At 46.6% G+C, this 15,159-nt stretch overlaps 1 protein-coding gene across 1 annotated transcript; it reads left to right on the plus strand.

Moving 5' to 3' along the window:
• Window positions 1–3,464: 3,464 nt before the first annotated feature.
• CEP20 (centrosomal protein 20) lies at window positions 3,465–7,764 on the plus strand. The gene is made up of 5 exons (XM_084818070.1): window positions 3,465–3,502; window positions 3,910–4,107; window positions 5,874–5,958; window positions 6,994–7,130; window positions 7,664–7,764. Exons 1-4 carry the CDS (start codon window positions 3,475–3,477, stop codon window positions 7,115–7,117), a joined length of 435 nt encoding a protein of 144 aa, XP_084674196.1. The 5' UTR covers window positions 3,465–3,474; the 3' UTR covers window positions 7,118–7,130; window positions 7,664–7,764.
• Window positions 7,765–15,159: the final 7,395 nt, after the last annotated feature.

Consider the following 15,159-nt stretch of genomic DNA (forward strand, 5'->3'; position numbering starts at 1 on the left):
AACCTAGCAGCAATGCAGAGATTTAGAATACAATAACAGATTTAAAACAACAGAGCTAAAAGATTAAAATGCCTGGGAAAATAAAAAGATCTTCACCTGGTACCAGAAAGAGCACAATGCGGGTGCCAGGTGAGCCTGTCTGGGAAGCTCATCCCACAACTGGGGTGCAACAGCAAAAAAGGCCCTCTTCCTGGTAGCCATCCATTTCTCTTCCCTTTGGCAGGGGCTCCCAGAGAAGGACTGCTGAGGATGATCATAGGGTCCAGGCAGGTACATATGGGAAGAGTATATTCTTCAGGTAATTTGGCCCCAACCATTTAGGGCTTTGAATGTTACTGCCAGCACTTTGTATTGGGCTTGGACATGGACTGGCAGCCAGTGCAGATGGAAATACACTGGCATAATATGATCATGATGGCCAGTCCCCATTAACAATCTCGCTGCCCTGTTTTGGACCAGCTGAAGTTTCTAGACCATTTTCAAAGGCAGCCCCACATATAATGCATTGCGGTAATCCAGACAAGAGGTTATCAGTGCATGGATAACTGTAGCTAGGCTCTCTCTGTCCAGATAAGAACATAGTTGGTATATCAGCCTAAGCTGATAAAAGGTGCTCTGTGCCACTGAGTCCAACTCTGCCTTGACTGACAGTTCTAGGTCCAAGAGCACCCCCAAACTATGGACCTGATCCTTTAGGGGAGTGCAACCCCCTCCAGAACACTTTGAACATCACTTAGCCAGGCAGATGAACCACCAAGTAACAGTACCTCCATCTTCTCTCCATGCCTGTGCCCAGGCACTGATTCAGAACAGCCACTGCCTCATCTGGATTTGATGAAAAAGGGAGGTAGCGCTGGGTGTCATCCGCATATTGATGACACCTCAGCCCACACCTCCGAATGACCTCCCCCAGAGGTTCCATGTGAATGTTAAACAACATGGGGGATAAAACAGAGCCCTGTGGAACCCCATGGCATAGCTGCCAAGGCACAGAGCAATAATCCCCCAGCACCACCTTCGGCAATCAGCCACCCAAGCAGGAGTGGAACCACTGCAGCACAGTGCCTCCAACTCCCGGACCAGACAACCTATCCAGAAGGATACCATCGCTGACAGTATCGAAAGCTGCAGAGAGGTCCAAGAGAATCAACAAGCTCGCACTCCCCCATCCCTCTCCTGGCAAAGGTCATCCCACAGGATGAGCAAGGCAGTTTTCGTTCCAAAACCAGGCCTGAAGCCTGATTGAAATGGATCTGGAGTTCATGCTCATCACTAATTTGGAAGGATTGAATGGGAAGGAAAGCTGAAGCTGTCCCGCTTGTGTCATGTGCTAGTTTCCTTAGTATACGGCTTCTCAAACTGTGTCAAGTGAGGATGCTGCTTCTGTCTCTTTGACAGCAGCCTGATATGAATAAATGAAGCAGCTAAAGCTTTTCCTGAACACTCACAGTGACCTTTTTCATCCTTTGTAGGGTTGCCAGGTCCTTGCCTGGAGATAGTACACATGCTTTTAAATGCACCGATGCATTAAGCAAGGTTGCAGCTGCTGCACCTCCTGCTCTGCACTGCGCCTGCTCTCACACCACCAGGACCCCAGTTTTGCCCCACAATGGGCAGAAGAGGAGGGTGGGCGACAGGACAGCAAAGGGGCAGGCTGTGAGGCACAGCAGTGCTTGTAGCCTCTCTTGTTGCGTTGATTCATTCACTTCAAAGGGCCATCTCTAGGCACAGGTAGGAACCGGATAGTCAAGAATCTGTAAAACTATATATATATATATATACACACACACACACACACACACACACAAATACATGAAAAGTGTATCTGCCATTGCCCTCTAGTGTACAGAAGAGAAAACAGCTGCCTATGGTAACTGACTAAAGTAAATGCGGGTGCTTATTGAGAATAAAGAATAATTTCACTCATTCACAAAAATTCCTGTCGCATTTCCCCAAGTGCTACTGAGCTAGTAACTCAGATAAGCATGAACTCTGGGCCTGATCATGGCTTCTGGATGAAACCCACATGTTGTCTCCAGACAGGATATCCTTTAAAGTAGCAAGATGCAATCCGTATCATGCATGAGAGGCAGTAATAACATCTATCCTGATTGTAATTCAGTCCAAAATTATATTTTAAGGCTTGGTGCAGAAGTCTGCACCAGTTGGACTTCCTACCTGTCCTGCTATTAAAAGCACAGAGAACTTTCCAAACCCAAAACATACCCTTCTTTATGTACTTCTGAGGGCAGGCAGGTCCTTAGCAGAGCATGTTGGCCCCCGACCTGTGGAACACTCTGCTCTGATGTTTACCTGGTCAACACCTGTTACCTTTGCCTGGTCATGGCCAAGCAAAGTTCACCCTGTTCTCCTTTTTATGTAATCTGAGATCCCTTGAATTATTTTTAACCATGATCTTTTTCACTGAGGCTTTAATGTTCTTTGAGATTGTATTTTATTGTTTTTGAACCAGAAGTAAAAATGGTTTTTTATTGTTTTTGAACTGGCATAAAAAATGACCATGAAGATACATTTATTCCAGTTTGTATTTGGTGCTTTAAAATTATTAGCTGCTGCATATGTGTGCTTTTAATAAGTTCATGGTTTTGTAATATTAGGAATCACTGGAGTGTCCCTTGCTGAGGAAGGATTTCTGAAACACATTGGGCCTACCAATAAATCTTTCAGCATCTAGTTTCCTTTCCCCCCCATTTGTAGTGCAATGCGGGGGGGTCGGGTCAGTTTTGTAATATTGATTGCCCTCTTGTGAGGACAGGACTCCCCTGAAAGGCAGATTTAAATATATTTTAAATAAATAAATTTTAAAAATCAGATGTGTTCTTAGAAAGTCATTAGCCAGGTGTATTGTGGACTGGGTCTTTCTTTGGAAGCAGGGCTGCCAGTCCACCACCCCCTGGCAGGGTCTCTATGCCAGGCTAAATGGCTGGCATAGAGATGGCATAAGCCATCTTAATGGCTGCAGAGCAGGTAGAGAGCCCAACAGGTAGAGATTTTATCCCCAGCCTGGAACTGCAAAGGATGGGGGGATGCTGCACCTGTTGAATATCTGTCTTGTGCAAAAGGCACAAAGGGATGCTGGAAGGCAAAGGGGGCGGTTGTGGCAGGCGAGAACCTAACTCCACATGTACCAACCTAGGATTCACTGCTAAGTCAGCAACTCCCCCGCAACGAAAAATCCGGGCTAGAAGAAAGCAAGCGGGGAGGCTCCAAAGAAACCTGATTGGCTGAGCGTGCAGCCAATGGGGAACAGAGAGCTCCGATGAAGGCGGGAAGAGCGGGAGGGGTTTCGCCCGGGACGCTGCTGGAGCCAAATGCGTTTGCACCCTTTCGTCGAGCGGTTGCCATAGAGACGAGGGAAGAGAGACGGTTGCTCCGAGCAGCGAGGTTGCTTACATCCGGGAACTTCCCATTCTTGCCTTTCGGCCACTTCCGCCTTCAGTTGCCCCTTCCAAGATGGCGACCATAACAGAGTTGAAAGCAGGTAAAGTTTGCCTGGGTAAGGGAGTGGGGAAGGAATCGCCCTCTTCCTTTGCAAGGGAAAGCGGCGGTAGTGGTCCACTTCTGGGCTGGACCTTCCCCGCTCCCGGCCAGGTCTCCTGTGTCTTTAATAGCGGCGTGACAGGCAGAAGTTCAGCTGGTAGAGCTGCACCACACTTCTGGGGAAGCTGCACCTGTTGAGTGATTGCATGTCCTGCAGCGCCTACCAAGTGGGAAGCATTTTCTTTGGTTATTTATTTTATTTATTAAATTTCTTAATTGCCCATCTGGCCAGTCACCCAGCCACTCTGGGCGATGTACAACAGTACAATTTAAAACAGTAAAATTACACATTAAAATGTTATAGTATAGTTTCTACTTATGAAACTATTGCCTGATTTTTGCTCCTAGTTTTAAAAGATACACTGGAGAAGAGGGGGACACTAGGACAGATAAAAGCAAAGATCAGAGCTGAAGTCTTTAATGCGCTGGATGATCAAAGCGAACTGCGGCCATCGTTGTCCCACGAGAATCTTCTAATCAACGAACTGATCCGTGAATACTTGGAATTTAACAAGTACAAGTACACTGCTTCCGTTCTAACAGCCGGTGAATATTTCTCTATTGCTCTTTCTCTATTGTTGTTGTTCAGTCATTCAGTCGTGTCCGACTCTTCGTGACCCCATGGACCATAGCACGCCAGGCCTTCCTGTCCTGCGCTCTCTCCCGGAGTGTGCTCAAGTTCATATTCATTGCATCGGTGATGCTATCGCGCCATCTCATCCTCTGCCGTCCCCTTCTCCTTTTGCCTTCAGTCTTTCCCAGCATCAGGGTCTTTTCCAGAGAGTTTTCTCTTCGCATTAGGTGGCCAAAACATTGGAGCTTCAGCTTCATTATCTGTCCTTCCAATGAGCAGTCAGGGTTGATTTCCTCTGGGATGGACTGATTTGACCTCCTTGCAGTCCAGGGGACTCGTAAGAGTCTTCTCCAGCACCACAGTTTGAAAGCATCCATTCTTCGGCGCTCAGCCTTCCTTATAGTCCAGCTCTCACAGCCATACATTACTACTGGGAAAACCATAGCTTTGATTAGACGGACCTTTGTCGGCAAGGTGATGTCTCTGCTTCTTACTATGCTGTCTAGGTTGGCCATAACTTTACTCCCAAGGAGCAAGCGTCTTTTAATTTCATGGCTACAGTCACCATCTGCGGTGATCTTGGAGCCCAAGAAAGTAAAATCTGTCACTGCTTCCATTTCTTCTCCTTCTATATGCCAGGAAGTGATAGGTATATTACCTATTAGGCAATGAATATTTTAAAAGCAGATGGAACTAAATCCATAAAAGTTACCAGCCCCCAAAACTTGCCTCCCTGGACATCTGGAGGCAGCTATATCACAAGGGACCTGGTGACTGGTGGTTTGCAAGCCATGCATTTTTATTTATTATTTATTTATTAAATTTATTAATCGCCCATCTGACTGGTCACCCAGCCACTCTGGGCGATGTACAACCCACCATAAACAATTTAAAACAATAAAATTTTACCATAATTTTTTTTAAAAAAAATACCCTAACCCACCCCAAATGCCTGCCTGAACAACCACGTTTTTAATGCACGACGGAAGCTCATTAAAGAGGGGGCATGACAGAGTTCCCTAGGGAGGGAGTTCCACAGAGTGGGGGCCACCACAGAGAAGGCCCTCTCCCTCGTCCCCACCAGTCTAGCTGTCCTGGCTGATGGGACAGAGAGAAGGCCATCCGAGGCTGATCTTGTTAAGCGGCCTGTCTGGTGTTGCTGGAGGCGCTCCTTAAGATAGGCTGGGCCGGAACCATATAGGGTTTTAAAGGTCAAAACCAACACCTTGAATTTGGCCCGGAAAACAACTGGTAACCAGTGCAACTCCTTCAGCACTGGAGTGATGTGATCTCGCCGGCGGCTGCCTTTAATCAGGCGAGCCGCCGCGTTCTGTACCAGCTGCAGTTTCCGAACCGTCTTCAAGGGTAACCCCACGTAGAGCGCATTACAGTAGTCTAAACGAGAGGAGACCAGGGCATGTACTACCGATGGGAGCAGATGGTCGGGAAGGTAGGGGCGCAGCCGCCGTATCAGATGGAGTTGATACAGCGCTGTCCGGCTCACAGCTGACACCTGAGCCTCCATGGACAGCTGGGAGTCCAAAATGACCCCCAGGCTGCGGACCTGGTCTTTCAAGGGTAGCTGTACCCCATTCAACACCAGGTCAACATCCCCCAGCTTCCTCATGTCTCCCACCAAAAGTACCTCGCATGAAAGGGTCACCAAAGTGGGTAAGTATGCATACATATGAAGAAAAAAAATCTGGGGAAACTGACATGCTAATGTTTTTCTTTTTAGAATCTGGACAACCTGAAGTCCCACTGGACCGGGAATTTCTTGTTAATGAACTGAAGATAGTTGAAGATCCCAGCAGCAGATCAGTGTAAGATGATATATTCCTTCTGGGGTTTTAATACCCACTTAAGTGCTGACCTTGATGTGATGGAAGTCTTGGAATCATTTATACACAGGCAAGTGCAAATGTTTGTGCTGCTCTCTGTGAAGCTTTTAAGCCAAAGGTCTCTCCACCTGGAGAGACATGTTTCTATTATTAGCTGCCAGTGGATTTTAATTTTGTTCAGCTTAGTGTTCTGGTTTGGTTCTGTATTTCAGGGGCTGTCTAGGAAACAGATATGACAGCCTTGCTATGAACCTGTCTGATTATTAAGATCTGCAGGAGAGGCCCGTTCGCTGGGCATACGTAAAAGGGCTTTCTCTTATATCACTCCTAAACTGGAATGCTCTCTCTTCAGAGTTAAGATTAATCCCCACTCCCTTGGCTTTTTGAAAGGACTTAAGACCCATCTTTTTAATTTGCCCTTCTAAATCGTTTTAGTGTTTTTAATGCTCTTTTAAAATGGTTTTATTATTTAGATTTTATGTTATTGCTTTTATTTGTTGTACATTGCATTGGTGATTCTTGTGGAAAGGCAGTATAAAAATACCATAAATAAATAAATCATATACTTCCTGAGAGTTCTTTCTTGGAAGTAAGTCCCATTGGACTTGGAGGGCTTCACCTCTGAGTAAATATGCTTAATAATATGTATATAGCACCTTTTTCACAAATGTCACCAAGGTGGTATACAACAATTCAAATAAAACAATGCATAAAAACAAAAGCAATAAAACTCTATTAAAACATCGAAACAACATTAAAACCACTGTGCACAATTTAAAAGGCCAAATTAAAGAGATGTGTCTTAACTCCTTTCCAAAAAGCTGAGAGAGTGGGAACCAATTTCAGGTCTCAGAAAAGGTTTTCCTGCTAGAAGTCTGTAAGCACAATCCACCAGGGAGTTCCCTTGTGCAGGTCCCATTGAACCAAGCGGGTGCGGCACATGAGCCCTTGCAGTGCCCCCTATTTCCTCAGTTGCTCATCTCTCTTCCCACTCAAGAGTTTTGTGTCTTTTAACAGGCCACTTCTATATGGCATTATAACCCAGCTGCTACACAGTAATGAGGAAAAGGTCTGCCATACATTCCCCAGAACATCGTCCTTGCAGTTTTCAAAGTGGAACCTCATCAAGCCATCTAAGTAAAGGAGTCAAAGAGGTGCAGTATATGGAGATTTTAAATAAGGAGAGAATCTTGTAAATCAACTTTACATTGAATGGAAAGAGAAGTTACTGTTCTGATACTCAAAAGAGTGCTAGCGCTGGTGAAGAACTTCGGTGTTGAGACATAGTAGGGCTGGGTGTCTTGGGGATTGCTTCCTTGTACATGAGCCTGCCCGTGCATTGGAACATTATTATTTATTCAATTCAGCATAGGAAGCTGTGTTATACTGAGTCAGCCCATTAGACCATCTAGCCCAGTATGGCTGACATTGAGTGGCAGCAGTGGCTCTCCAGAGTTTCAGGCAGGAGTTTTTCCAGCCCTACCCAGCAATGCCAGGAATTGAACCTGGGACCTTCTGCATGCGAAGCAGGGACTTATCTAAATTAGATTTCAGTGGAAAATATTATTGGTTTGAGCAATCCACTGAAGAACTGGCATTAGTTATCTTTCTCCCATCCACAACACTGCAGTCCATGTTCAAAGGATAACATATCAATGGTTCACACCACCTTTATTTTAATTTTCAGACACTGCTGTGGAGCCAGGACATATGGCTGATATGAAGCTTGAAGATACTTTTCCTTCGCAGGGCATACACAGATGAAATAAACAACCACATGTTTTTTCATGCAAAGCGGCAATTTATATCTGTTGCTGTGAGAAGTACTCTGTTTTGTCCCAGTAAGATCAATTGATAAAACGGGTAGGAACTGTTTTCAGACTTTCTGTGAGGTTGGATCAGCAATTCTAGTTCAGGTAGTCAAGTGCCCATGATCCCATAGTATATTCTTAGATAAAATTATGCCTGTGTTAGTGCACAAACATAAGAAATTATGGCAGTCATACAGCAGTCAGTGCTTCTGCTGTTTGCTGTGCTATTTCAGTTCTATTTTTGCACTTGTATTTATGCAAAATAATAATTTAAGTTAAACTTTGAGTTGCAAGGGTATCCAATAATTGAATCATGATGTGGTGCAAATAGGCACATTCCCATAACAATCATAGGGAATTTCCACAAGAATTGGGTGGTAATTGAATTACAGAAACAAAATTGCATGATTTTAGCTCATGTTTCTTCCTCCTGCAGAAATCTGAAATATTTTCTAGTGTTGAACAAAGAACTGTGTGAAGCCACACCTGAAGTGTATTTAGCAGATTTAGGAGCAAATTGCAGGCATGGTTCAGATGCAATGCTGGTGCTCTAACCCAGGGGTAGGCAACTTATGGCCCTCTGTACGTTTTGGCCTGTGACTCCCATCAGCACTAGCCAGCATAGCCAAGGGCGAGGGATGATGGAAGCTGCAGGCCAAAACATCTGGAGGGCCACAAGTTGCCCATCCCTGTTCTAAACAAGCTGGAATGGGCTTAATGCTCCCCTTTTCCTTCTCCTCACATGCCTGGACTGAAAAGAGACTTCCTGTTTTGTTAATCCACAGTATCCTGTGACATCCAAAATAGGAAACTGTGGTTTAAACACTGGCTGCCGAACCAGGATTGCAAACCTGGGTGCACGAGGGAACGCAGGAGCACTCGAGCTCCAAGCTGTTTCACTCTTCTGAGCAGCAGCATCACACCTACCTCAGGCAATAGTTAAAGGCCAGTTGCTGGACACAATCTCTTTTTTCCCAAGAGACGAAAAATCAAATTCAAAGGAAAGTGTCAGAACTGTATGTAAAATAGGTGACAGACAAAGGTGACAGACAGCCACTGTGATGTTGTAGAATGCTCATAAATATTCAAACTGCTTGTGGGGATGTGTCATTGCTGCTTCTTGAAAAAAGTAAAAAGTGTGGTTGGTCAGGGGAAACCCCTCAAACCTTAGATCAATGGTGTCACACACTTGCCAAGAAAGGGTTAGCCCTGTCAAGTCCACACCACAGGACAATGCTGCTGTAGCGTGCATTATGGAATCTGCTGTTGCCTGTACTTAGCTATCGGATCTGGCATACCCATAGGAACAATTTGAGACACACGAACAAAGGAAACCTGTAGCAGAGGAGGGCTGCAGCTCTGCACAAGGTAAGGGAGAAATGTAGGCAGAGGCATTCTGAACATTTTTACTGCAGTGGATCACCCAGCTAAGCAAGCAAGGAGTTTTGAAATGGGCAAGTGTGTCATTCCCTCGTAAACTTGGCTGAAGTAAGAACTTTCAAAACACTTCTGCCTGTGCTCATATGTCTCCCCTGCCCAGGCAATGGTGGTCTAGGCTTAAGGCCCAAATCTACACCGTCCCTCATTATATTCAAAGAATTCACACACGCCACCCCAGAATCCACAGCATCGGTACAATTTGAGGCATAGAACATTCCTCTCTCTTACTCCCTCGTTTTTCTAGAACAGGGGTAAAATGTCAGGATATTTTGTTGCATCATCTTGTTTTTAAGTGGTCACACTGAATTTTCAGTCATCTTTGCTTGCCTAGCTGCAAGATGATAGTCCTCCGATACCATTTATTGCTTTACAAAAGTGCCTTTCACAAGACGTGCTCTTGTTGCTGAATAGTTGGGGGAAACTGACCTTCATGTCCAGATGGTTGGAGTTGAGCAGACAGAGAGAAACTTGACCCTGCAACAAAGTTATGAAGTCTGTTCTGCAGAACAATTGAAACATACATTCCACTGGAAACTGCTATACTGGGAAGAAACTATTTGAACCTTCCAGGCATGGATTGTAGGACCTGCTTCTTGCTTAAGTTTATCAGATAGTCCCAGCTAGCTGTGGGCTAATGAGGTGTGTTGTGTGTTAGTCAGGATCTTTTATCATTACCCCCCCCCCCCTGTGTCAGGTCCAGAATTTGGAGGGCCTGAGTATTCTATCCTGCTGCCTCTGTATCTTCCGGGGTGCCCCATTCCCCAAATAATGACAATGGTCCCCTGTGATGGTCTTCACCCTCCTCCCCAGGAGACCACCACCCTCTAGAGTTGGCCCTCAGTTCCCTACTGCACAACATCTCCTAACTCACCTGGCTGTTGTGATGGTAATTGCAATAAATAGATTGGAAACACTATTTGCCTGTTCCCAAACCCTACAAGACACAGCAAACAGTAGTCTTTTCTTTTTAAAATGGCTATATTGCTTTTCATGGCAAATTCCAAAGGAGTGTGCAGAGAGAAAATGTTTGTAACACATAAAGCCAATAAAAATAAGCAATACAAAAAATCCAGCAGCCATGCAGCAGCAAGATGAGCCAAGCTTAAAGCCCCCTCAATAAAGAAAGCTCTTGACCTGCCTTTTGAAAAGGGAGAAGAGAGGCAGAAGGCATCGGAGCCTCTTGGGGAGAAGACTACCAGAGCAGCAATGGAAAAGACCTTGCTTGTATTGGTTTGTTATTTTGAATCTGAGGTGTATTATGACAGTGCAAAAATGCACAATTCAATAATTCAAAAAAAAAAATCCTTCTGAAATCAACCCAAACATTTCATTTCACATTAATGAATAAAGAGAGAACAGATGAACATTTATCTTGGAATCTGTCATCCCACAATGCAACAAATACATGGTTATCTCTCACATGAATAAAATAAGTCAGTTCCATTGGGCTGGCAATACCCCGATTTCTGAGGAACCAATGTGATAAATGCAGGGAGGGAGAGGGTGTTGCCTCTTGTGGAAGCCAGTCTGGCATCTTTGTGACATGGGCTTTGGAGCAGGGCCCTCTTTGAAGCCCTTTGCTGAGCCAGTGCCATGTCCAGGTGAGACCAGGGTTGGCTCTCAGCCTACCCTACCTCACCAGCTTGTTTGTTTGTTTCATTTATATCCCACCATTCTTCCTCTTTAAGAAACCCAAGGCGGCATACGTAATCCTCCTCCTCTCCATTTTATCCTCACAACAACAACCCTGTGAGGTAGGTTGGGCTTGAGAGTCTGTGACAGGCCCAAAGTCACCCAGTGAGCTTCCATGGCTGAGTGGGGACTAGAACCTGGATCTCCTGGCTCCCAGTCCAACACTCTCGCCACTACACCACGCTAGCTCTCTTGTTCTGAGTGTAAATGTGGGGGGAGTCATGTGCTGCTCTGCTCCTTGGAGGAAAGGTGTGATATTAACATAATTAATTGCTGGGAGGGGCAGATTCAAAAGACATTCCCTGGGATGGTAATGAGTGGTTGGGGATTAAGTTTGTCTAGACGCCCTGTTCACCCAAAATCTCAGATCTGTGGGCACTAACTGTGTAACCATGGTAAGGAGGGGAGAGCCCTCTGTGCATGCTGAGGCTGGCCAGGCTGCCTAGGGGGTGTGGGGAGACCCATCTGATGCCTGAGCTAAGGGGTTGTTCCTCAGTGGTTGAGCCCCCACTCTGTATGCAGAAGGTCCCAGGTTTGAGCTCTGGTGTCTCCAGGCAGGGCTGGGAAACTCCTGCCTGAAATCCCAGACAGCCGCTGTGAGCCGGTGTCAGTTATGGGCGAGATGGACCCATAGTCTGACGTGGTTTAAGTCAGCTCCCTGCATTCCTAGACCTACTTCTGAAAGCTTTCGTTTTCAGACCCTCAGCAGCAGCAACAAGCCAAAGTTGAGCAACGGAGGCCTGATGTTTTTCTCTCCCAGCCAATGTGATGTGGAACTGGCACAGGAGGGTGGAATCGCTTGGCCTTGGCAACTGCTACTCTGCTGTGCTTGGCGTTCTGCTCGGATGGCACAGCTCACCCGCTCCTTAAGCCGACCTGACATAAACCCAAAGCCATCCCAGTCCTGTTGACTTCAGCAGCAGCAAGTCCATTCGCACATAGGTACATGAGCTCAAGCAGCTTCTGGATCGTGGCTTGATGCGCTTTAATTTTAGTGCATTTATATCCCGTCTTGCTTCCATTGCGGAACTCAAGGCAGTGTTCAGGTGTGTGCGTGTGTCCCAGGTAGGCCTGTCATCCAGGCATTGGCCAGGTGCAGAACAGCTTTACCTACCTGACAGCCTTCCCGTATGTACACCAAATTGACCCCCCGAGAACTTCCGAGGAGGCCTTATTGGTCATTCCATGACTGACAGCATGTCGTCAGGTAATGGCACGTGAGTAGGCCTTCTCGGGAGTGGAACCGACCCCTTGGGACACTCTCCCACATGTGGTCCAAGAGGCAGAAACTGCGTCAACCTTCAAACACCTCTTGAAAACACATCTGTTCACTCAGGCTTTCCCTTGCTTCTAAGCCATCATGACCCTGCTCTGTTGTACTGCTTTTGTTGTAATGTTTTAAAGATGTTTGTTGTTCTATACTGTTTTCAGATTGGTTTTTATATTGTATGTGCTTTTACATAAATGCCTGGAAATCCTGGGATGTCAAGCGGTAGAGAAGTCGCTTAAATATATAGATAAGATGGCTGTATGGTGTGTCCTCCGGCCACACCTGGCAAGTACTTGTGCAAAACGTTTCCAGCTGTGTTCTGTATCGCCCTGTAAATTATCCGTCGCCCTTCATTCTGTTGGGTTGACTTGTCTGCCAGCAGCCTTCCACCGTATGTGAATGCAAAAGCCAGAGAAAGAATTTCCACTCCTTTTTAAGCCGCTGCCACTGAAAGGTGTGGATATTTATGAAACAGCTTTATAGCTCATTCAGGGAACACCATCGAGGGATCTTGGTTGCATTTTTTAAAAATGCTTCTTCATTGCTTCTTCCACTTGGTGTAAGTTCAGGTCTTCATGGGCTCCATCAGGAAACCTGTGGCAAAGAAGGCATCCTCAACCTTTCCCAGCCTCGGCTCCCCAAATGATGTTAGACTACAGTTCCTATCACCCCAGCCAATATCACAAAAGTTCATGGATGATGGAAGTCATAGTCTGACAACATCTTGGGGTACCCAAGGTTGGGAAAAGTGACCTAGTTATTCCCTTGTCTTTTGTTGTTCTGGCTTCTGTGACACATGAAACTGTTTCATAAATATGGAATGTGAAAAGCAGACTAGTGGCTGGTAGGTCAGTGGTCCATCTTGCTCAGTACTGTCTACTCTTGCTGGCTGTGGGTCTCGGGCAGAAACATCTATCCCACCCTGGCCCTTGCTGCCCCTGCTCTCTGCTACATTTGCAGAACCTCCAAATATCTGGAGGGCCACAACTCCCATCATCCATCATCATTGGCTATGCTAGTGGGAACTGTAGGCCTAAACATCTGGAGGACCACAAGTTGGCCACCCCTGGAGTAAATACTAGGCTAGATGGACCAAGGATCTGACCTCGCTATAAGTCAGCTTCCAAGCTTCCTCAGGTTTGGAGAGTCAGCACCTAACAGAAGTATTTTATTAGTTGTTTGTGCCATTTATACCCTGCCTTTACGCAGGGCAGGACAGCTAACAGTAAAACCCAGTATTTAATAAATAAGGTCACAACAAAACCATATAATAATCAGAAAATAGCAGATAAAAGGTTAAAAAAGGCAGCCACTTAAAAATATGTTTAAAAATAAAGATTAAAACTCAGCAGCAGAGAATAACCTGTTCTGTAGCCAAACACCTGCTTAAATAAAAAGGATGTTGTTTGCAGGCAGGAGGCCACCGGTGAGAGGGGTAGACGAGCCTCCCTGAGCAGGGAGTTCCAAACTGAGGGTGCCGCCACTGCAAGGTCCCTTTCTTGAGTTTCTGCCGAGCGCACGTCAGCTGTTGGCACGGCAGAGAAGTGCCTTTCTGGGAGATATCAGCCTACCCGGGCTGACTTGCTCAAGGTTTGGGTAGAGCAGCACTGCTCTGGGTGCTGGGAAGACACATCCCATTGAACTGTCGTGCATTAGGCATCGTTGGGCTAGCACTACGGAACGGAAGGACTCAGAGCTCAGTGGCAGAGCCCCTGCTTTACATGCAGAAAGGCCCAGGCTCAATCCTGGCAGCTGTAGGTAGGGTGAGGAAGGAACCCAGCCTGAAACCCTGGAGAGCTGCTGCTGCCAGTCTGTGTGGACAGTACTGGTCTAGATGGGCCAAGGGTCTGACTAAGGCAGCTCCCTATATTTGCGGTAAGAGCTGTAGCTCAGAAGTAGAGCCCCTGCTTTGCCTGCAGAAGGTCCCGGGTTTGATCCCCGGCAGCATCTCCAGGTAGGGCTGGGAAAGAATCCCACCTGAAACCCTGGAGAGCCTCTCCTGGCTAGAGTAGAGACAGTCCTGTGCAAGGTGGACCAGTGATGGATGGCCACCTTCTGTGTCCCACCACAGCTTCCTGGAAGTCTGGCTCTGCCTTCCCGTGGGCCTGTCCATCGGTCGTCCACCGCTTTGACATGGGCTCCTTATTTAGGCTGCTGCTGTGGGGGGTGGCCAAGGCATTTTGCATCCGGTATGGTGATGGGAATTCCTGGAGGATCCTAACGTTCCCTTTTTGGGATGTCTGAGAAGCACAGGCCTAGGCGAGGGAGATGCAGTGAGCGTATGAGACTGTGGATAAGCAGGGAGGGAGGGAGGGAGGGAGGGATGGGGGGGAAGCTGAACATTTTAGGGGACTTGATGAGGACCAGATTCCACCAAGCTGGCTGCAGGCACTTCACCCTTTGCTCCCCAGAAGCTGGCGCCTCCCACCTCCCCTTCTTCCTGCAATGTCAGAAAGAACCATTCCCCCCTCCCCCCCTCCAATGCCACAAGCCATTTAACAGTTATCTTTTCCCATTTAAGGACAGAGGGAGGTATTTATATATATAAATTATTTACAGTACTTTCTCAGGAGCTGGGACTCCAACGGCAGCCACTTCTGCAAAGTTGGTCAGGGCAGGAGCTGGGAAAAAATGACCCCTTCGTTCCCCAGAGACAAGCCAGGCTTAGAAGAGCCAAGGTTTCCAAATGTTACATAAACACACGGGAGACACATCGAGATCTCTCATTCCAGGCCTTGGCTTGGCTGAGGAATAGCTGCCCCACTCTCCCACCGACCCATCCACCCACTCCTCCGCAGAACAGACCCTTCTCATGGAACGTCACCAATTTTATCTTGTGTTTTGAGTCTCACATCAAAAAGCCGGCGATAGATAAGGCCGTTTTTATTGCAAGAGAGAAATTTGCGGGCCCCTCTTCTTTTATCCGTCTCCTGATCTAGCACATCCCTCTTCTTTGCTGGCATCCCAGAC

Source organism: Heloderma suspectum, chromosome 12, assembly GCF_057233095.1.
Source record: "Heloderma suspectum isolate Gila_16-S chromosome 12, 16-S_ref, whole genome shotgun sequence".
Lineage (NCBI taxonomy): Eukaryota > Metazoa > Chordata > Lepidosauria > Squamata > Helodermatidae > Heloderma > Heloderma suspectum.

Coding starts and splice junctions, on each gene's coding strand:
- CEP20 (XM_084818070.1), top strand. CDS start 3,475: ATGGCGACCATAACAGAGTTGAAAGCAG. Junction 3,503..3,909: donor CATAACAGAGTTGAAAGCAG/GTAAAGTTTGCC, acceptor TTTTGCTCCTAG/TTTTAAAAGATACACTGGAG. Junction 5,959..6,993: donor GATCCCAGCAGCAGATCAGT/GTAAGATGATAT, acceptor GTCTTTTAACAG/GCCACTTCTATATGGCATTA.